At 33.6% G+C, this 23,214-nt stretch overlaps 2 protein-coding genes across 3 annotated transcripts in view; one reads left to right on the top strand and one right to left on the bottom strand.

The window, feature by feature from the left end:
* Window positions 1-3,783, top strand: part of dnai3 (dynein axonemal intermediate chain 3) — a 40,201-nt gene extending 36,418 nt beyond the window's left edge. The window contains exons 22-23 of the mRNA XM_077218639.1: window positions 293-415; window positions 3,635-3,783. Of these exons, the coding sequence (XP_077074754.1) occupies window positions 293-415; window positions 3,635-3,766 (255 nt within the window). The 3' untranslated portion in view covers window positions 3,767-3,783. The remainder of the gene's footprint in view (window positions 1-292; window positions 416-3,634) is intronic.
* A 3,431-nt stretch (window positions 3,784-7,214) lies between these two features.
* The window catches only part of syde2 (synapse defective 1, Rho GTPase, homolog 2 (C. elegans)), a 52,001-nt gene continuing 36,001 nt past the window's right edge, over window positions 7,215-23,214 (bottom strand). The window contains exons 5-8 of one of the 2 annotated variants that reach the window (XR_013198343.1): window positions 21,576-21,757; window positions 18,720-18,951; window positions 9,466-11,647; window positions 7,215-9,191 (exon numbers count right to left, since the gene is read on the bottom strand). Coding sequence is in view for 1 of the 2 variants with exons in the window: in XM_077218637.1 (XP_077074752.1) it covers window positions 10,995-11,647; window positions 18,720-18,951; window positions 21,576-21,757 (1,067 nt within the window). In the remaining variant the exon portion in view is untranslated. Of the gene's footprint in view, window positions 11,648-18,719; window positions 18,952-21,575; window positions 21,758-23,214 lie in introns of both variants that reach the window. The other variant, XM_077218637.1, reaches the window with a different exon arrangement.

Genomic DNA, 23,214 nt, shown 5'->3' on the forward strand with positions numbered 1-23,214 from the left:
CACAATAATTATTTTCACCACACACACAAAGAACAGACATCTAGCAAATATTCACAAATTTTTTTGTCTAGTTGTTAATTTAAATTTTCAACAGAAAATTTCTTCTAAGAAGCTCGGAAATGTGAAAAGAGTCCATTTCAATAGATTCTGGTATTGGGATTAAAAGAGATGTATGTTTATTTGCTCGAAATTAGGCAGCTGCATAATATTGTCAGAAAAGACTTCACATTGTGAGCCTAAAAATGCAATCAGTGTAGGACTAGGATTTATAAGAATAACATGTTCTCTACAGAAACAGAATGTGAGGAAGTACTTCGAAAAGGAAGAGGAACGGCTGGAGTACTTTGAGAAACAGCAGATCAAACATGAGAAGCACAAGAAAAAGATGGAAGCTGAACAACTGAAGAAGAAGACGGTGAGAGAAGAACATTTTAGACGTGTTTAAAGGAACATTTACCCGGGTTTTTATTTTAGTTAAATTAAAACCATGAAAAACATTTTCGTTACTTGGAAGAAAAAAAAAAACATTAACTGAAATGAAATAAGATATAAAAAAACTTATTTCAGCTAGTTGCCAAAGCACTATTTCTCTTTTTAATTAAGTTTAACTCTAATGAAAGAAGGAGAAAAAAACAGAGTTTTGGAACTTAAGGGTGATGAAATGATAATTAATGTTCAGGTGAATTATTCCTGTAATTATTCTTGATGATTTATCATCTATTTCTATGCGCTTTGAAATTATGTACACCCCAAAAATATTTAAGCATTAATTTAAGATTTAAACGGAATACATAATTCCCATCGATTTGGATTACACAGTTTTAACATAAACAGTCTAATAAACTTAATGTGATGCATATTTGTCAGTCATACATCAATGAAACGGGTAAGATTTATGCACCCAAAAAATTCATGGTATAGTTTATTATTAACAATTTGCATCCGTTTTATTCCATTTAAATAATAATCATTTTTGTATTCAAATTGCAAATAATTAGCACAAATCTTTTAACAATTACATTATTCAGTTAAAAATTCTGAACATGTTTAAAAATATGGCTGTAATAAAAAGAAGCGACATTTCAATGTATGTTGAAATATATGAGATTGAAACAAATTAGTTTTCTTGGTGATAAATACACTGCTTATTGTGTATTTAAACATATTCAGTTTATTAGTGCTATTACAGAAATCTGACCTGTTTCATTTATGACACATATGAGTCACATTAAGTAAAAACTGTAATACAAATGGATGGAATTTTTTTCAATGCAATTCAAATACATAAATCTGAAAATTAGTCCTAAATATTATATGTATATGTATGTACTTAACCATATTTTGTGGCCGAATTAGATGTGAGCTAAACCTCACAAAACCTGCTTTTGGGCACATCCTGATTTGTAAAACAGCATAAAAAAATAAAGTAAATATGTAAAAATGCAGAGAGTTTTCGGTTAGGGTTAGATTACAGTATTTATAACTAGCTGTTTAAAAAAAAAACAATTGAAGTCTATGCAATGTCCCCATTTAGATAGCAATGCAAACGTGTGTTTAAGCTCACAGCATACACAGATGAAACCGGCTGCAGTTCAGCTGGAATGTGTGATTATGTGATTCCACATCTGCTCAGACTTGCTGAATATATTTACTAAATATGAAAGTATGCTGCCGTCTGTGTCTCTGAGGGTCTAAAACACACACATTTGTGTTTCACAACCCCTGGACACATGATGCTGGAGGCTCTCTGGAGAGATTTCAACACTTAATGTTTCTGATTTAAGGCAAGACACTACAGGCAAAACTATTGTTTTTCATGTACTGGTCAATTTTGAGATTCTGGGGTATTTTGCGTCCATAACAGTGGACATAAAACATCCAAAATACAAATTTTAGTGTTTATTTTATTGCAATTTATCTATTTGCGTCTGTAGATTTCAATTACACTACATATCTTTAAAGAGTTTTTTCTCCTCCTCAGCAGCAGTAATAAACATCAAACTTTACAGTTTTATTCCTGTCTATATTCTGAAGGTTTTTACTGAGGGGTTGGTTCATATATCACTTACACTTATTTGTATAATATTTTATTCCTAATAACTTTTTCTGACTGTTGGCCGAATTTTCTGATTTAAGGCAAGACACTAAGCCATTGTTTTTCATGCACTGGTCAATTTTGAGATTATGAGATATTTTGCTTTGCTTTTGTCTTCTTTCAGATTAGTGAAAAGAAAACATCCAAAATGCACGTGTTTATTTTATTTTATTTTACACTTTCTATAACGTCTGTAGATTTTAATTATGATATATCTTTAAAGCCTGTGAGTTTTTCCTCCACTACAGCAGCAGTTATAAACACCAAATTTTACAGTTTTATTCCTGTCTATATTCTGAAGGTTTTTACTGAGGGGTTTGTTCACATATCACTCACACTTATTTATATAACATTTTATTCCTTAAAGTTTTTTTTTTTTTATATGGGTATATCTATTAGTTAGAATTGTGATCATATTCATCACTCTTCCCTTAAATGCTCATTTGTATTTTTCCTTCCTATGTATTCCTACTGCAGTAGATGTTTGGCTTCCAGACCGTTTTCTACTTTCAGCACCATTTCTCAGGTGTTTTAGGCCTCGCATTGTAAAAAGTGCTAATTTTTATCTTCTTGTCCGGTACAAATTTTTAAACATTCTTAAATCAAGGCACTTGAGAAGCAAATTATGTATTGTTTTCTGAAAAATGTATCAAAATTAAGTGGTTATGATTACAAGAAAAATATCTGCCAATAGAGTCATAAATATAAGCTTGTTTTTCCACTGAATTACGTTTATTTACCTGACTGCATTGGCAGATATTTTTCTTATTTTAATCATAAAGGCTTAATTTTATTACATAAATGTATCTTAAATGTGGTGCTATTCGGTCATTTTTGACCAAAAAAAAAATTACATTTGTTTTTAATTTTTATTTTTTACTCCATTGGAATGATACGAAATTTGGTAAAGTGTTTGCACTTGCAATGTGAACACACACACACACACACACACACACACACACACACACACACACACACACACACACACACACACACACACACACACACACACACACACACACACACACACACACACACACACACACACACACACACACACACACACAAAATTACTTGCTTAAACTTAACACTTTTTAAAAAGCTTTTTTCACTTCTGCAATAATCAGCAAAGCGTCTTTTTAAAAAAGTCTGTGCTCTAAAACATTCAAAATTTATGACAGTTTAAGTTGGACATTTTATTTTCAGATCTATGCCCAAAAGTTGAATAAATGGATTATAAACTACTGCAGAAATGTAATTTAGTACTATAAAATCCCCTAAAAATAGAAAACATATTAAATAAAAAACATTATCGATCTAAAATATAGTACATTCATTTCATTGACCAAAGGGTTAAGAATGTTGTTCTGGAAAAACAAGACAAAAACAATGATGTAGGTTGTTTTTTTGTTTTTTTGCAGCACACCGCATTTGATTAGTCTAAACGAACTGACGACTTTTTTAACCACGTGAAACGTTGTTCTGTATAAAAAGCTGTAGTGTTAAAGAGCTTAACTTGTGTGATTTGTTGTTCATCAGGAGCCAGTGGTGCCACTGAAACAGGTCGAGGAACTGGAGGCGGAAGCGCTGAAGGAATATGAACAGTTTCTGGCTCTGGAGAAGATCATTCTGAAGAACATGGGCCTCCTGAACGAAACGATAGACCTGTAACACATTAGAGACATCATCATCATATCATCACCATCACGCTCTCGAACAAAATACAAGTACCTCGAAAACAATGTAAATCATTCAGTGTTATTCAGTGTAAACTTGCTTTTCAAATAATCTTAACAAAATGCTAATGGATGTTTGGAACAACTTTCCAGATCTAATAATAATTTGAAATGCATTCTAAAGAATCAAATAAGAATCAGATGAGGTCAGAAATTCTGATTGATTGGTTCCCAAATATTTAAATATATATATATATATATATATATATATATATATATATATATATATATATATATATACACACACACCATTAGCAAAGCATTAGAACCCTTTGCTTTTTAACTACTGTAGCTAAAACAACTTGTGTATTAAAAGTTTTCTGAAAGCATTAAAAACGCAGAAGGGCAGATGGTGTGTGTTTGATATTGTAAGCTATAAGCGCAGTGACCTTGAAGATTGATTCCTCCTCCGGTTACTCATCTGAGTTCATTTTTATATCCCATCAGTGCTGTAATCAAACACGCTCTTAATTCAGCCGCTTCACCGCCGACAGATCATCTATATCCGCTTATCTGGTTACATGCGCACATTCAGGCACTTAATGTACAGTATTGATCAACTTCAGCCCGACTCGTATCGATTCAGTACAGACACTAAACTTACTTCTCAAAAACGTTTGTCAATCCACATGTAATGCAATTTTGGTCGATGTCCAGTGACTTTCATAAAAGTACATCTTATGAATTTCAAGCCAACTTTATAAAATGCATTTCTATAGGTAACTTGTAAGGTTTTGGTGGCCCTAAAAGTAATTGATTAATGTAGAATTTCATACTGTATACTTTTTTTGTTTACCATTTAAAAACACTGATGAAACACCAGAAGAGCACATTTCTATGTGAGTTGTTACTAAATTTGCATTAATTGAACCTAATGCAATAATTTACGTAAGATGATTGTACATAATATACAAATTCAGGCACAGTATGCAAAATAGTATGCTTAATGTTTCAAATAGAAGGACAAAACATTACTTTTGAAAGAGAGGCGTTTTCCTCTCAAAAATACACTGCCGTTCAAAAGTTTTGGATCGGTAAGATTTTTAATCCTTATAAAAGAAGTTTTTTTGCTCATCAAGGCTGTATTTATTGATTAAAAGCAAAAAAAGAAAAAAGAAAAAAAGAAGTAATATTTTGAAATATTATTATAATGTAAATCAGCTGTTTTCTATGTGAATATATAGTAAAGAGTAATTTATTCCTGTGATCAAAGCTGAATTTTCAGCATCATTACTTCAGTGTCACATGATCCTTCAGAAATCAGTATTATTATATTTGATGATTTGATGCTCAAGAAACATTTCTCATTATTATCAATGTTGAAGGAGTGATAATGCTGAAAATTCAGCTTTGATCACTGGAATAAATTACAGTTTAAAATATATTAAAATAGAAAACAGTTATTTAAAATGTTCATAATATTTAACAATATTACTGTTTTCTTTTTTTTTAATCAAATAAATGCACCTTGGTGAGAAGAGACTTGTTTTAAAAACATTAAAAATCTTACTGATTCCAAAACTTGTGAACGGGAGTGTAACAACGCTCACTTTGCATTCCATGTTTGTAAGCAAATGTTGCAGATAATGAGTCAAGAAAGAGAAATCACAACCGATTATTTCTGATTCAGATTACGCTGGAAATAAAGGTCAAATCGTGCAATGCATTATGGGATGCTGTTTTTCATGCAGTTTCCTCAGTTAATATTCTGCATCTCTTGAATCGCCTTAATGTATTAGTGTGCAATAACAATAATTCACAAACTCATACATTTTGTGCGTCTGTTGCATGAAGCCGCACGTCGGTCCATGAAGCGAACAATCACGTCTTCTGTTCATTACCCAGCTGCATTAGACTATCTCATCGTCTCTCTCCTTAATCTGTTCCTGTTGGGCAAACAAAGGCAGTTTTGACTAAATCTGGCCGCGTGTCAACACTGATAAAGCTTTTTTCTCCTTTAAGCTCCGTCTGATACTCTTATAGACATGTAATTTACAGACTTCTATGAGCGCTATCTCCAGATTCTACAGTATAAATGTTAAATGCACAGTGACGACATCAGAAGTTTCACCTCAACGAATCGCACGGCCAATCAAAGGTCATCTCTTACAGGCAGCCAATCACAACGCTCGGTTTCACATCAAAGGGATTTGACTGGGCCAATCGTACGTCTGAAGTCAAGCCAAATGCTGAAAGACTGGATGGATGGTTATCTTAGAAAGTAAAGCAGGTGTTTTTGAAGAAGAACATCTGCACTGAGATTTCAGACCGACAGAATGACATTCACCAAGCTGATCTGCGGGAAACAAATCTTACTAGCTGTGTCCCAATTTCTGTTACATTTTCATGGGTACAGTCGCATTACACTGTATTCAGCGCAAACTCTTCTACAATAATATGTGAGCAGCATGTATGTAAAAGTTTGTAGTTTTCAGAAAATGACATTTATACGTGGTTTGTTAAAAAACTAAACAAGGCCATAAAACCAATACTGTTTTTTTTTTGTTCACAAGACTTTTGGAAACTGAATCACGTACACTGCAAAAAATGCTTTTCTCAGTATTTTTGTCTTGTTTCCAGTCCAAATATCAAACATTTCAGAAATCAAGATGCATTTACTAAAGTAGTAAAATTACATATGATATTAAGTCTTGTTTTCTGGGGAAATAAATAAAAATGAAGTGAGTTTTTGCTAAAAACAAGCAAATGATCTGCCAATGGGGTGAGAAAAATAATGTTGTTTCTGTTTGAATTAAGATTATTTTTCTTACATCATTGGCAGATCATTTTGCTTTTTTAAGCATCAACTCACTTCATTTTGATTAATTCCCCCAGAAAACAGGACTTAATTTCTTGTCATTTTACTCATCTAGTAAATGCATCTTGACATTTGGACTGGAAACACGACAAAAATACTAAGTTAGAAAAACATTTTTTGCAGTGTAGCCTAGAATTGTTGCTTCAAAACTATGTGAAAATCATCCTGCCCACTCATTCAGATAAAACAATATATTGCTTTAAAATTTGAAGGCTGATTGATTGCGACGAAGGATCGAGGCCTACGAGGCCCATCCTACTTTCCCTGGGCCGTGAAGGATAGAACGAGTGGATCCTTCACAGCCTATCCCAAGATTCATTGCATGCCAGTGTTTTTTTTTTTGTTTTGGCAAAGTCTCATGATATATCAGACTGATGAGTGAGCTGCCGTGACGGATCACCAGCTAATGTTCCAGTGACAAATTACAGGAACCGAAATGTGAATCCGCAGAGGAAAAACGTGACTCACTGTAGCCCGACCTTGCTTCGATCACACGACCATCTGTGAATATAAGCTGCTAAACATATCAAGACATTTAAAGAAAAACAGTCGAATCATCAGGGGCTGCATGAAAAAAACTTTAATGTGATCATATACTTCTCAATATCAGTACAAATAATATCTGCTTTAGTCGTACGTTCATCTTAGCACAACCAAACTTTTACAAAAACCGCAGCAGAGACAAAGGAGAAAAACAGGAATGTTTTTATCAAAGCAGCGAACAAGTTTCCTTCCCGCTGACCATGGATCAGTCGAAATCCCTGATCTCTGTACGACAGGGAATCTGATCCCAAATCAGGCTTCAGGAAACCAGATTAAACACTCTAAAGCTGCGGCCACACTGGATTTGCATCAATACACATTTAAAAGCATGCATACTGAAATCTGCAATCTGATATAGTTAATATTCTGAATTTAGCGTTATATTTATTATTCTGAATGTGTTCAAATGAGAAGTCCATATGCAAAACATCATATCCAATTTATATAGCAAAACAAGTACGTACATTTTTTTTCATACTTTTGCATACTTCAAATCTAGTGTGACCGCCTTACTGAGAGAAAACTGAGGCCACGGCCACCGAACAAACCTCCAGTCGACTGCTTTTATGCGCTGGATTTGGTGACGTGGGAAACATCTGAGAAATTATTTTTATTTTTTACTCAAACTTATTTTCTGTGTAACAAATCATTTATTTATATCTTTTATAATGAGATTTTCAAGCAGACTGTAGCATTTCAATCTGTGGAGGCCATTGTCAGGTGAGAAGCACAATCAGAAAATACAGATCCAGTCTTTATATTCACAAGAACTGCAAATTTACAACCAAGCCATAAATGTGAGCAGCTGCCAAATGGAAAAAAACAAAAACAAAATTAGAATTTCACTGTAATTAAAATGATCTCTATCTACACGCATAAATACGTCCTGCTGTAGGATACACTGAGAAACACTTTATTTTTGACCGTAAAGCTTTTGACCATGCAATGCTCAAATTTCCTGCACTTTCGTGACCACAAAATACTCAAAATACATACTCATTCTGTGACTGTGGGTTATATCATTACATAGACCCAACAAAATATATATATTTATATATATATATATATGTATTTAAGGCTGATCTACAGGCCAAATACTACAAGGTAGCTGACGAACATTTAAATATGCACAAACTGAAGTGTACGTCATCGAAAATACATATTCCAACTATATTCCTATATACATACATGTGTCTGTCAAATACTGATGAGTTTGTATCCCTGGACTGCTGAGAATGATGCATTTACAAATATAATGATCAAAAGTGGGACTGCTGTCATCATGGTTTTATCATGTTACCATGATTATCAGAGAGGCCATTTAGGTTGCCCTTTTAATTTTTAAGTTAAATTCTGTTTTTAGCCCATCGAAAGCAACATAAACATCAGCAATTTTAAGTTATTTAAAAAAAAAATCATCATTAAAGTTCTGCCTAACTATTATTAAATATTAAATTTACTATTTACTACAAGCATATTCATTTTCCGCTGTTAAGCTCAAGCTGTCCATAGCTTGTTAAGCAGAATGTTTGAAGTAATTTTACAAGGAAAAAAACCCTCAAACAGCTGCTGTTTTTATCTCAGACGAATGCAACCTCAACTAGACCAGCAGAGTTAGTCGCTCCCTGAATGAAAGGTTGTTTAGTATCTGTGACTGCTCTTAGAGAGCCACCTTCCAGCAATTTTTATCTCCAAAACATCTACCTGGAAGTTAAAAGATTCTAGTTAAAGCTTGATTAAAATTAGGTGCATTTGATTAGAGCTGGAGCTGAAGGTGGCCTTCCAGGAGCAGGACTGAAGACATCTGGTATAGGGTGTAAGTGTTAGAACAGGGTAGGGTTAGGATATAACATCCAGAGATTAGAAAGTAAGGTGCAGAGATCTCAAACTACTGGCTTACACCATCTCAGTAGGTAATTTGTGTTCGAGGCCCCTGGTGAAGTGTTCAGGGTCATGGGGGTTGGGGTTAGGTTACTCAATCCCGCTCCTGGTGATCTACCTCTGAATGTGATCCCCAGTTAGCTGGTTAAAGTGTAATTGGAGGGTTGAAACTTAAATCTATAGGAACCAAGATCTCCAGGAGCAGGACTGGACACCTCTAGAATAGGCCAGGCTCCGGATATGACATTCAGAGTTGAGGGACTAGGGTGCAGGGATCTCAAACAACTAGCTAACACCACCTCGCTAGGTAATTTGCATTCAAGACCCCTGATGCAGAGTTCAGAATCATTTGGTTGAGGTTTGGGGGCTCAATGCCGCTCAAGGAGATCTACATCTTTATGTGATCCCCAATGAGCTCGTTCAAGTGTGTTTGGAGGGTTGGAACTTAAGTCTACGGGTAGCAAGATCTCCAGGAGCAGGACTGAACAGCCCTGGTTTAGAGTGCAAGTGTAAGAAAAGGATTAGGCTTCGGATATGACATTCAAAGTTGAGGGTCTAGGGCGCAGGGATCTCAAACAACTAGCTAACACCACCTCACTAGGTCATTTGCATTTGAGACCCCTGATGTAGAGTTTAAGATCATTAAGGTTTGGGCACTCAATTCCGCTCCTAGTGATCTACCTCTTTAAGTGATCCCCAATTAGCTGGTTGAAGTGTGATTGGAGGGTTGGAACTTAAGTCTACAGGTAGCAAGATCTCCAGGAGCAGGACTTAACACCCCTGGTTTAGGGTGTAAGTGTTATGACAGAATTAGGGTTTGGATATGACATTCAGAGTAGAGGGACTAAGGCACAGGGATCTCAAACAACTAGCTAACACCACCTCACTAGGTAATTTGCATTCGAGAATTCTGTCATCAATAACTCACCCTCATTCTGTCCCTCCATTGAAAGTCTATTGACTGTTGTTTCAAAACATTTTTAAAGAGATTGTAAAATAAATCCACATTAACTGGGTGGTTTAATCCATGCCTTTTGAGGAGACACGGAAGAACCAATGAGGTTTGTTCTTGTGTGTCAAGCAAGTACAGTTAAGCTTTGGTTTATGTTCGCTGATAAAAGTCTAATGGATTTGGAATGACATGCAGTGAGTAAATGATGACAGAATTTACATTTTTGGGTGAACTATCCCTTTCATTAGAGCTGGAGTTGAAGGTACCCCTCCAGGAGCAAGACTGGACTCTCCTGGTTTAGAATAAGGTTATGATAAAACACTCATTTTTTAGGAAGTAGAGTGCAGGGATCTCAAACTACTCGTTAAAACCACCTAACTAGGTAATTTGCATTTGCGACATATGATATAGGGTTAGGGTAGGCTGTTCATTCCCGCTCCTGGTGATCTACCTCTTTAATTGAACCCCGAAGACCTTGATTAGCTGGTTCAAGTGTGTTTGGAGGTTTGGAACTGAAGTCTACAGGAAGCCGGATCACCATGAGCAGGATTGAGTTCCCCTGGTTTAGGATCTGGGATGTATCTGTAGTACCTAGTTCTCCCACTGTAAGGCTTTACACCTGTACCTGAACTAGCCATGCCTCTAACAGCAGGCCCCATAAGTGCATTGGTTTTCATCGTAATATTTTGTACCTCTGTAGAAAGTAAAAAGCTCTCGCTGTCTTAAGCACCACCTTGACACAATGAAGGCACCTGGCGCACCCCTCAGGGTTCAATGAGTTCTTCTCATAAGAAGAAAAACAATAACGCGATCAACAACATGGAGACCAGGAGACAAACAAAAACACAAATCAGAAGTGAGGAATGTCTTCTTGTACATGCATCCCAAGTGTGCATGGGAGCGAGAACTTTCCATAGAGCTTAAGTCTGTAGGGAATCACCACCATATTTTCACTGTTCTGGTAAAGAGTCAATAACCTACGTTGAGCTTGTTCTTGTTGAGCTCCCTCTCCAGATTGCCAATGAGCGTGTCGATGCTCTCCTGTAAGTCACGTAGGTTAACCCTGTTGCTTAGTACTGGGCTGATCTCCTGGATCTTCATGTAGGCCTGGTAGGTGTGCTCTTTGGGTCTGTGCTCATCGTAATCGGGGAGGATCTGATCGCAGGGGCTGATAAGTAGAGATTCCTCTACGTGTAGCCGATCCAACTCTCCTGTATTCTCTTCCTCACTCAATTCCTCCTCTATCTGCATTTCCTCAACCCTGTCCATTGCCTCATCCACCTCGGGAAACTCTTGTTCAGGGACCACATCTTCAGTACCCTTCAGTAAATCCTCTTGTCCCACATTGAGAGGCTCTTCGCTGGGAACGTCGTCATAGTCGGCCTCCTCCAGGCAGCTCGGTTGGAGGTAAGTTTCCCGGCATCGGCTCCAGTCCCCGGCGTAGCGGTTACTGGGACTGTCTAGACGTCCAGGTCTGGGTCGCAAAACTCCAGCCATGTCCGCCTCAGTTAAATTCAACACCTGTGGACGCTCTTTTCTCCTCCTTACGGCAGCCGTCACCACTGGGATCGACTCCATCAGGGCAGGAACCGGAGATGAAGATTTACCTTGAGCATCCACAACTAAAAGAGAATTAAAACAATGGGTTTATTCACTTGAATACAAATAATGACACATTTCAGATGATGAGAGAAAATATGGAATAACCAGTGTTGGGGAATATACTTTGAAGTATTTATTAAAAAATTAAATACGCTTGTGCGACCTGCACATAATTTTCTGGTGGCGAATTTTGCGGACCCTAGGATGCATGTGTAAAAAACGAAGTATACTGTGGTGCCTCCGCCTTTAATTATGCCACTTTTTTTCTTTTTTTAGAATAAAAGTACTTAAAGAATGGGCTTAACCTGTTAACCGTTTCCAGAGCGTCGGCGCACTGAAGCGGTTTTTTTTTTATTTAGTTCAAATTTACTATCAGATTTAATGTTATACCTTGACAAACTATACATCATTAAAAAGATATAATACTCAAGATTCAGTATTTGACCACTATTGTATTCTGAGAAACTTATAGTGACAGTTATGTCTTAATTTGTGTCAGGAGTTATGAAATGAAAAAATGAGTCGATACCTTTAATATGAATTATGAGCGTCAGCTGGTCCATTCATAAAAAACACTCCAAGCTGTCGTCATGACAGCGATTCGCAAAACATCGTCCCTCAGGGCTTTAGCTCAAAAATGTGCAGACTTGGAGAAATATTGATATATTCTCATAGATTCACATCATATTTCTATAGACAGGAATAATATTTGTTGAATTTATACCCAAATGCGTCGATGTAATCATTATGATCGCTTCTTACTGAGATGTGCTGTGTTTTCAATTCATACCAATAGCCTGAGGGCGCTATATGCACAATAACAGTCCATATATGGATCACGAAGAAGACCCATAGTCATGTGACATTCCAGGACGTCACTGATACAGAAAGTAGCTGACAGAGATCGCTGTAACATGCAGATAAAGATGTTTTGAAGACAATAAACATGATTGCAATGATATTTGAGTTACCTGTGTTCTTCAAGCCATGCCAGGTATTTCATAATAATAGATTATATTTATAATGTAATGCTAATCGATATAGATTTCATCATCGTGCAGAACACTATAAATAATACATTTTCTGTCGGATTTTTTTTTATCTGAAGCCAAATTAGATCACAGAAGATTATTTAAAACACTCGACTTGCGTTATAAAGTAAGTTTGGAGCACAAACATGGTTTTAATCTCATAAATGGTCGTGTATTGATGGTGTGCTAAGCTAACATGCTAGCTAGCCCAGGTGCACCTGCCACCAGCAGTTATTGTTTTATGATTTTTTTCTAAATAGGAATGCTTACTGAAATGTTTCAGTGCATTTGATACCAGTTTCAAATATTTAGTGAGAACTTTGATAAAAGAAATTAGGGTTTGAAACCCTATGAATAGCCAGTCGTTAGTAGCTATAATGCAGACAAAAGAAATGCATATTTAAAGCCATAACCAGTCTGGAGAGGTGTAAATGTGTGCAGGGAGAGACTGACTCTGAATGGGGCTCGTTTGCACCACAAAATAATAGAGACAATAGACTGATTAGATGACTCAGAAGATGACTAAACATCAGTTTGCATTTTAGAGTCAAATCAAAATAAAGTAATTTGACATGATCTTGAAAAACATTTAACTAAATACAGAGTTTTAGACTTATCATTTTCAGATTTTAAATATAAAATGGTCACACATATGGCTTTAGCTGCAGTGCATTTCTAGATTCCTCCAGGGCCAACTTCAATTTTATTTTTATGAAGATGTTTCATAAAAGTAAATTTCTAATAACTTTACAAAACTTTGAAGCTATTTAAACATTTTTTTTTCATTATGACAATAATTATTTCTACATTTACAATAAACTACTAGGTGTCAGCTTTCAAATGAGATCATACTTGTGCTTTTAGTGCAAAGGGTTCATGAACTGTATCTGTTTAAGTTTGGGTATGCCATTTCTGGGGATTTTTCAAAAGTGGCCTTGAAGGTTAACAGGTTAAGGCTAGAATTTCTATGTACACAACCTGTTCAGCATATATGCTGGGTTTAGTTAACTCAGCTTAGGTCATCACCTAACATCATTAATCAATGTTGTTTTGTATAAAATAGAAATATAATTTTTTGGATTTAGATGGATTCTGAGATATCCTGAGGTCAACAGCAAATCAAAGCGTTTTTTTTTTAAAGCATAAACCTAAGAAAAAGGACTGACATAGCAAAACTAGAAAAACGTAGCACTTTTCATAATACATATCGTTTCAAGGCAGATTTACAGAAGAAAATATTCAAAACAAGCTACATCCATTTGATGTTTGGATATTTTTTTACTGAAACTGATTTACCGATAATGAATAATAACGAGTGTATTGTTCTCACCGATAATAATGAATAATGACTAGTGTATTGTTCTTACGATAATAATGAATACAGATATTAATGAATGATAACGAGTGTATTGTTCTCACCGATAATAATGAATACTAAAATACTAACAAGTGATTATATGAATAATAACACGTGTATTGTTCTCACCGATAAGAATGAATGATAACGAGTGTATTGTTCTCACTGATAATAATGAATAATAATAAGTATATTGTTCTCACCGATAATAATGAATAATAACGAGTGTATTGTTCTCACCGATAATAATGAATACTAAAATACTAACAAGTGATTATATGAATAATAACACGTGTATTGTTCTCACCGATAATAATGAATGATAACGAGTGTATTGTTCTCACCGATAATAATGAATAATAACAAGTGTATTGTTCTCACCGATAATAATGAATAATAACAAGTGATTATATGCATAATAACAAGTGTATTGTTCTCACCGATAATAATGAATAATAACAAGTGATTATATGAATAATAACGAGTGTATTGTTCTCACCGATAATAACGAATAATAACAAGTGTATTGTTCTCACCGATAATAACGAGTGTATTGTTCTCACCGATAATAATGCATAATAACAAGTGTATTGTTCTCACCGATAATAATGAATAATAATGAGTGTATTGTTCTCACCGATAATAATGAATGATAACGAGTGTATTGTTCTCACCGATAATAATGAATAATAACAAGTGATTATATGAATAATAACGAGTGTATTGTTCTCACCGATAATAATGCATAATAACAAGTGTATTGTTCTCACCGATAATAATGAATAATAATGAGTGTAGTGTTCTTACTGATAATAATGAATAATAACAAGTGAATTGTTCTCACCGATAATAATGAATAATAACGAGTGTATTGTTCTCATCGATAATAATGAATGATAACGAGTGTATTGTTCTCACCGATAATAATGAATAATAACGAGTGTATTGTTCTCACCGATAATAATGAATAACAAGTGATTATATGAATAATAACAAGTGTATTGTTCCCACCGATAATAATGAATGATAACGAGTGTATTGTTCTCACCGATAATAATGAATAATAACAAGTGTATTGTTCTCACCGATAATAATGAATAATAACAAGTGTATTGTTCTCACCGATAATAATGAATAATAACGAGTGTATTGTTCTCACCGATAATAATGAATAATAACGAGTGTATTGTTCTCACCGATAATAATGAATAATAACAAGTGATTATATGAATAATAACAAGTGCATTGTTCTCACCGATAATAATGAATAATAACGAGTGTATTGTTCTCACCGATAATAATGAATGATAACGAGTGTATTGTTCTCACCGATAATAATGAATGATAACGAGTGTATTGTTCTCACCGATAATAATGAATAATAACGAGTGCATTGTTCTCACCGATAATAATGAATGATAACGAGTGTATTGTTCTCACCGATAATAATGAATGATAACGAGTGTATTGTTCTCACCGATAATAATGAATAATAACAAGTGATTATATGAATAATAACAAGTGTATTGTTCTCACCGATAATAATGAATAGTAAGGAGTGTATTGTTCTCACCGATAATAATGAATAATAACAAGTGATTATATGAATAATAACAAGTGTATTGTTCTCACCGATAATAATGAATAATAACGAGTGTATTGTTCTCACCGATAATAATGAATAATAACAAGTGATTATATGAATAATAACAAGTGTATTGTTCTCACCGATAATAATGAATGATAACGAGTGTATTGTTCTCACCGATAATAATGAATAATAACGAGTGAATTGTTCTCACTGATAATAATGAATAATAACAAGTGATTATATGAATAATAACAAGTCTATTTTTCCCACCGATAATAATGAATAATAACAAGTGTATTGTTCTCACCAATAATAATGAATAATAACAAGTGTATTGTTCTCACCGATAATAATGAATAATAACAAGTGTATTGTTCTCACCGATAATAATGAATAATAACGAGTGTATTGTTCTCACCGATAATAATGAATAATAACAAGTGTATTGTTCTCACCGATAATAATGAATAATAACGAGTGTATTGTTCTCACCGATAATAATGAATAATAACAAGTGTATTGTTCTCACCGATAATAATGAATAATAACAAGTGTATTGTTCCCACCGATAATAATGAATAATAACAAGTGTATTGTTCTCACCAATAATAATGAATAATAACAAGTGTATTGTTCTCACCGATAATAATGAATAATAACGAGTGTATTGTTCTCACCGATAATAATGAATAATAACAAGTGTATTGTTCTCACCGATAATAATGAATAATAACAAGTGTATTGTTCCCACCGATAATAATGAATAATAACAAGTGTATTGTTCTCACCGATAATAATGAATAATAACGAGTGTATTGTTCTCACCGATAATAATGAATGATAACGAGTGTATTGTTCTCACCGATAATAATGAATAATAACGAGTGTATTGTTCTCACCGATAATAATGAATAATAACAAGTGTATTGTTCTCACCGATAATAATGAATAATAACAAGTGTATTGTTCTCACCGATAATAATGAATAATAACAAGTGTATTGTTCCCACCGAAAATAATGAATAATAACAAGTGTATTGTTCTCACCGATAATAATGAATAATAACAAGTGTATTGTTCTCACCGATAATAATGAATAATAACGAGTGTATTGTTCTCACCGATAATAATGAATAATAACGAGTGTATTGTTCTCACCGATAATAATGAATAATAACAAGTGTATTGTTCTCACCGATAATAATGAATAATAACAAGTGTACTGTTCTCACCGATAATAATGAATAATAACAAGTGTATTGTTCTCACCGATAATAATGAATAATAACGAGTGTATTGTTCTCACCGATAATAATGAATAATAACAAGTGTATTGTTCTCACCGATAATAATGAATAATAACAAGTGTATTGTTCTCACCGATAATAATGAATAATAACAAGTGTATTGTTCTCACCGATAATAATGAATAATAACAAGTGTATTGTTCCCACCGATAATAATGAATAATAACAAGTGTATTGTTCTCACCGATAATAATGAATAATAACAAGTGTATTGTTCTCACCGATAATAATGAATAATAACAAGTGTATTGTTCTCACCGATAATAATGAATAATAACGAGTGTATTGTTCTCACCGATAATAATGAATGATAACAAGTGTATTGTTCTCACCGATAATAATGAATAATAACGAGTGTATTGTTCTCACCGATAATAATGAATGATAACGAGTGTATTGTTCTCACCGATAATAATGAATAATAAAAAGTGATCATATGAATAATAACAAGTGCATTGTTCTCACCGATAATAATGAATAATAACGAGTGTATTGTTCTCACCGATAATAATGAATAATAAAAAGTGATCATATGAATAATAACAAGTGTATTGTTCTCACCGATAATAATGAATAATAACAAGTGTATTGTTCTCACCGATAATAATGAATAATAACAAGTGTATTGTTCCCACCGATAATAATGAATAATAACAAGTGTATTGTTCCCACCGATAATAATGAATAATAACAAGTGTACTGTTCTCACCGATAATAATGAATAATAACGAGTGTATTGTTCTCACCGATAATAATGAATGATAACAAGTGTATTGTTCTCACCGATAATAATGAATAATAACGAGTGTATTGTTCTCACCGATAATAATGAATGATAACGAGTGTATTGTTCTCACCGATAATAATGAATAATAAAAAGTGATCATATGAATAATAACAAGTGCATTGTTCTCACCGATAATAATGAATAATAACGAGTGTATTGTTCTCACCGATAATAATGAATGATAACGAGTGTATTGTTATTGTTCTCACCGATAATAATGAATAATAACGAGTGTATTGTTCTCACCGATAATAATGAATGATAACAAGTGTATTGTTCTCACCGATAATAATGAATAATAACGAGTGTATTGTTCTCACCGATAATAATGAATGATAACGAGTGTATTGTTCTCACCGATAATAATGAATAATAAAAAGTGATCATATGAATAATAACAAGTGCATTGTTCTCACCGATAATAATGAATAATAACGAGTGTATTGTTCTCACCGATAATAATGAATGATAACGAGTGTATTGTTCTCACCGATAATAATGAATAATAAAAAGTGATTATATGAATAATGACAAGTGTATTGTTCTCACCGATAATAATGAATAATAACGAGTGTATTGTTCTCACCGATAATAATGAATAATAACGAGTGTATTGTTCTCACCGATAATAATGAATAATAACAAGTGATTATATGAATAATAACAAGTGTATTGTTCTCACTGATAATAATGAATAATAAGGAGTGTATTGTTCTCACCGATAATAATGAATAATGAGTGTATTGTTCTCACCGATAATAATGAATAATGAGTGTATTGTTCTCACCGATAATAATGAATAATAACGAGTGTATTGTTCTCACCGATAATAATGAATAATAACAAGTGATTATATGAATAATAACGAGTGTATTGTTCTCACCGATAATAATGAATAATGAGTGTATTGTTCTCACCGATAATAATGAATAATGAGTGTATTGTTCTCACCGATAATAATGAATAATGAGTGTATTGTTCTCACCGATAATAATGAATAATGAGTGTATTGTTCTCACCGGGCCAGAGCTGGAGCAGATAGTGGAGCACCTCGATGTGCTTCTTGAAGTGCAGAGCGCTGGCCAGCTCCTCGGAGTCGATGAAGACCCGGTTCCCGTGACACGACGCCTCCTGCCTCTGGCTGAGCAGAACCGGCCCGAAACACACCGCCAGGTTCTGACAGGTCATCTTATTCACCTCGTGATGAGACGCCACACGCTTCAGGTGGTCCAGGAGCTTACGCAGGGTCGCCTGGTGAGCAGAGACCACAGCTGTAAACAGTACCTGAAAACCACACTTGAGTCAAAGTACAGATACCTTACAGCAAAAATAACTCTATTACAAGTTACTAGGGGTGTAGCGATACCCTCATGTCACGATTCGATACATATCATGATAATGAACTCACGATTCAATACTATTGCGATACTCCAAGACATATGGTAAAAGGTTAACAAAAAATATAAAAAGTTTTATATTATTGTGGGTGTAAATGAATAGGCTTGGTGCTGGGAACCAAAGCACAGGACAATAGTGACACCAGAATAAAAATATTCATGATTCTGAAGCTGAAAACAGAATTATTTTAGACGAATATGCTTGCACTCTGTCACTCGATATATTTAAAATAATATAGGTCACTGGTAACATAATATATTTGGCATTATTAGGACCCACAAATATTCCCCCATTGTATTATTATACATTATATTCAACATTATGTAGTTTAATGTAGTACTGACACTAAAACTCTTCAACTCGTAAACTCTTTTGAGTGAAATATCCACGGTACATTTTGTCACTATCGTTTTGCATTTTTGTATTGCGATACAAAATAATATTTTGTATATTTATAATATTTAAAACAAAAATATATTGTTACACCCCTACAAGTTACCAAGTTCAATCCGACTTGAGTAAAAGTCTTATTTTAACAGTACTTAAGTATTTTAATCGTAGGCTCATAAGCCTTATTCGGACGGGACTAGTTTAACATGGAGGGGGGGGGGTAAAGTAATAATTACCAGAGTTTTTCAGTGATTTTAGTCCCATCCGAATGTGTATCTCAGTGATCATTACAGACAATATCAGTAAAGATTACGGCGACGTTTACCTTCAGTAACAAGGTCCGGAAAAATCACCTCAGGTAATGCTAATCCCGTGCGAATAGACCCGCTGAACAAGTTACAATAATACTCGCAATAACATATACTTTTACTGAATAATTAAGTAAACATAATTTCTTAATTTATCCTTGTAAGAAACCTCATTGCTGAACTGCTACTCTCTGCTGTCTCAGACGATGACATCACTTCCTGTCGGCTACCGTAACTTCTGTTGGTTGCATTCGTAACTTCACCACTAGATGCCATTAAAGATCACACACTGCACCTTTAAAAGTAGTTTTTAGTTTTTCAAGTATTTGTAGATGCTGGGACAAATCTGTGGCAAAACTCAAGTGTTTTACACACACCGTTAAGATCAGAAAGAAGATCGAAAGCACTTGTTAGAGGCACGAAATATCTTTTAGCGTTAGCTAAGTGCCTATTACCAACACAATACAATCTGAAGTTAATTAATACATCGTTCAACCGGACATTACTGTTTTATAAATATAAATATAGGTTATGTGTGTTTGCGCACTTGATATCAGGAAGCAAAGTAATACACACATGACGACAGGAGTGACAGCGGTGTGTAAAACGAGTTACTCTCTCACTTCTGCTAGTTTTACTGAGATCTCTTTTCCATTGGCCATTAATATTACAGACGTCCTGTGGTAAAATTACATTACTCATATACCCTGGTAAAGTGAATCCCGTCCGAATAGGGCTATAGATGAACCTTGACACCGAAGAGACATGCCAGTGAAAATAAACAATTGATTTGTAAGATGAGAAATTATGTTTATTTTCAAAAAATCTAAATAAAACTGAATATTGCAATACATCAAGGTCGACACAACAGCCTCTTAAACGTCTACAAACTCTGAAGTCTCAGTTAAGCTCAAGTGCACATAAAGGCCATAAGTAAACCAATATCCTTCAAAACTTCTCATCAATATAGTGGATGAATAAAATAATGTTAAGTAAAGTTAAATATTCTACTTGCACTGGATGTGCTGGTTTCAGCCTCGTCTGCTAAATCAAACACAACTACCTGCTAATGTACTCGCATTAATGTAAAGTAGCCTTAAAGTCAAGGCAAAACACACAAGCTATAGTTACTTCAATATCGCTTCTTTAACGCTGTAATAAACTGCGGCAGAGAAAGTTAGTCCCTTGCAAAATGTAATCATCACGAATGTATTGGATTTAAAAGTACATTTACTTATTCAAAAATTAAGTCAAGTAGAGAGTAAAAGTTGCTAATATATTTGATACTCAGTAAAACTACAAAGTAACCAAGAAAATCATTAAAATGTGCTGTATGTAACTTTTTCACTCTACGAAAGCATAAAAATACCATAATATGTTTGCATATATTGAGGAAACATGCTAAGTTCACATATTTGTTTTTCTGAAAACACTTCTACACAGTTATTTTACTTTGAAATGTGAGTTTCCAGGCTGGAAAGTTTGTTTTTGTTTTGGTCTGTGATACTGTACGTTACCAATTTACAATTTTTCATTGTCTATTGCGCCCGTTCTTGTTGCGCGTGCTCAAACTGGCGACACGCCTGAGCATCGAGTCTGTGGAGGCGGGGAAACGACGATCTCCCATATTTTGAATTGGACTGCAGTACCTATTTCCACCATTAGCTGTCATTCTTACAGACTGCAGTAACTCATTACATTTACTCAAATACTTCACACCACTGGCAGAAACACACACGTGAGAACATGGATAACAGACGCTTCAGAATATTCCTCTACCTTCTCGACGTCGGGCAGGATCTCCATCAGGCTGACGGCGTGATCCGTGTCGATCGGGTCGTTCTCGCAGACGCCGGTTCCCATCAGCAGCGGCCGCTTCGACATCAACTCCAGAACCGACTCGTACAGCGGCTGAGTGATCAGAGGACGAGGAAGCTCTCGGAGGAAATCCTTCAACACGCCTGCGGAGACACACACATCACATCAGATCAGGGAAAGTAGATATAAGATAAGATATATATAAGTAATAAACATAAGATTTAAATAAATAAATAAATAGAAATTATAAACAAATAAATAAATGTAAAATAATTCATAAAAAATAAGATTTATAATAAAAAAAAATTAAAAAAAAAAAATTACTAACTAATAATTAGATTTAAATAAAGAAAAACTATTAAAGAAAAATAAAGACGTAAATAAACAAATAAAAGTGTAAAAAAAAGTAACAAAAATATTATTGTAATAAATCATTAAAATAAATAAATGAAAATAAATAAATAAATAAATAAAATGTAAAATAATTGATAAAAATGTAAAAAGAAATAATAAAAATAAGACTTAAATAAAACATTTAAAAAATAAATAACTAATTAAAATAATTAAGAAAAATCATTCAAAGAACCAAAATGTAAATAAATAAACAAGAAATGTAAAAAATATAACAAAAATTAGATTATAATAAATCCATAAATAATAGATCAAATCAATACACATTTAATTTAAATAAATACATAAACAAATACATAAATGTACAAATTATAAATGATAAAAATAAGAATTAAACCAATTAATAAAAATAAAAATGAATAAATAATAAAAATAGTATTTAACTATATAAAAATAAGAAAATACATAAACAAATAAATGTAAAATCATTCATAAAAATTTAAAAAATAATAATAAAAACAACATTTTAATAAACAAATGCTTTTTTTTTAAATGAATAACTGATAAGAATTAGATTAAAATAAATTAAGAAAACTTGATAAAAAAACAAATATATACATAAAAAAAAATAAACATCCAGACAAATAAAAATGTAAAAAATATGACAAATAAAAATCTGATTATAATAAATCCATAAATAATATATTAAAGGAGGAAGTCCATCAACACGCCTACAGACGGACAAACACACCGGAGATTGAAATTGTAATAAAAAAATAAATTAAAAAAATAAGGATTAAAATAAATAAATAAATAAATAAGTAAATAAATGTAAAATAATTCATAAAAATGGAATAATAAATAGTAAAAATAAGACTTAAAATAAGTAAAAATGTTAATAAATAATATATTTATTTTAAGTAAATAAATAAACACACACACAATTAAATATGTGGTTTACGGGGCTGAGCCAGAGCTGAATACAGACAGACAGAGACACACACACACACACACACACACACACACACACACACACACGTTTATTTAGCTATACTTTGTGGCGACTCTCCATAGACGTAATAATTTTTATACTTTACAAACTGTATATTCTCTCCCCTTACAATAACTTTATAACAACTGTCTGTGTTTTTACATCTTCAAAAAACACTCATTCTGTGTGATTAAGGAGCTTGTTTCCTCATGGGGACGGAGAGAAGAGAAGAGAGGAGAGGAGAGGAGAAGAGAAGAG

Source organism: Siphateles boraxobius, unplaced genomic scaffold, assembly GCF_051911475.1.
Source record: "Siphateles boraxobius isolate OS27281-9 unplaced genomic scaffold, OSU_SipBor_1 77, whole genome shotgun sequence".
Lineage (NCBI taxonomy): Eukaryota > Metazoa > Chordata > Actinopteri > Cypriniformes > Leuciscidae > Siphateles > Siphateles boraxobius.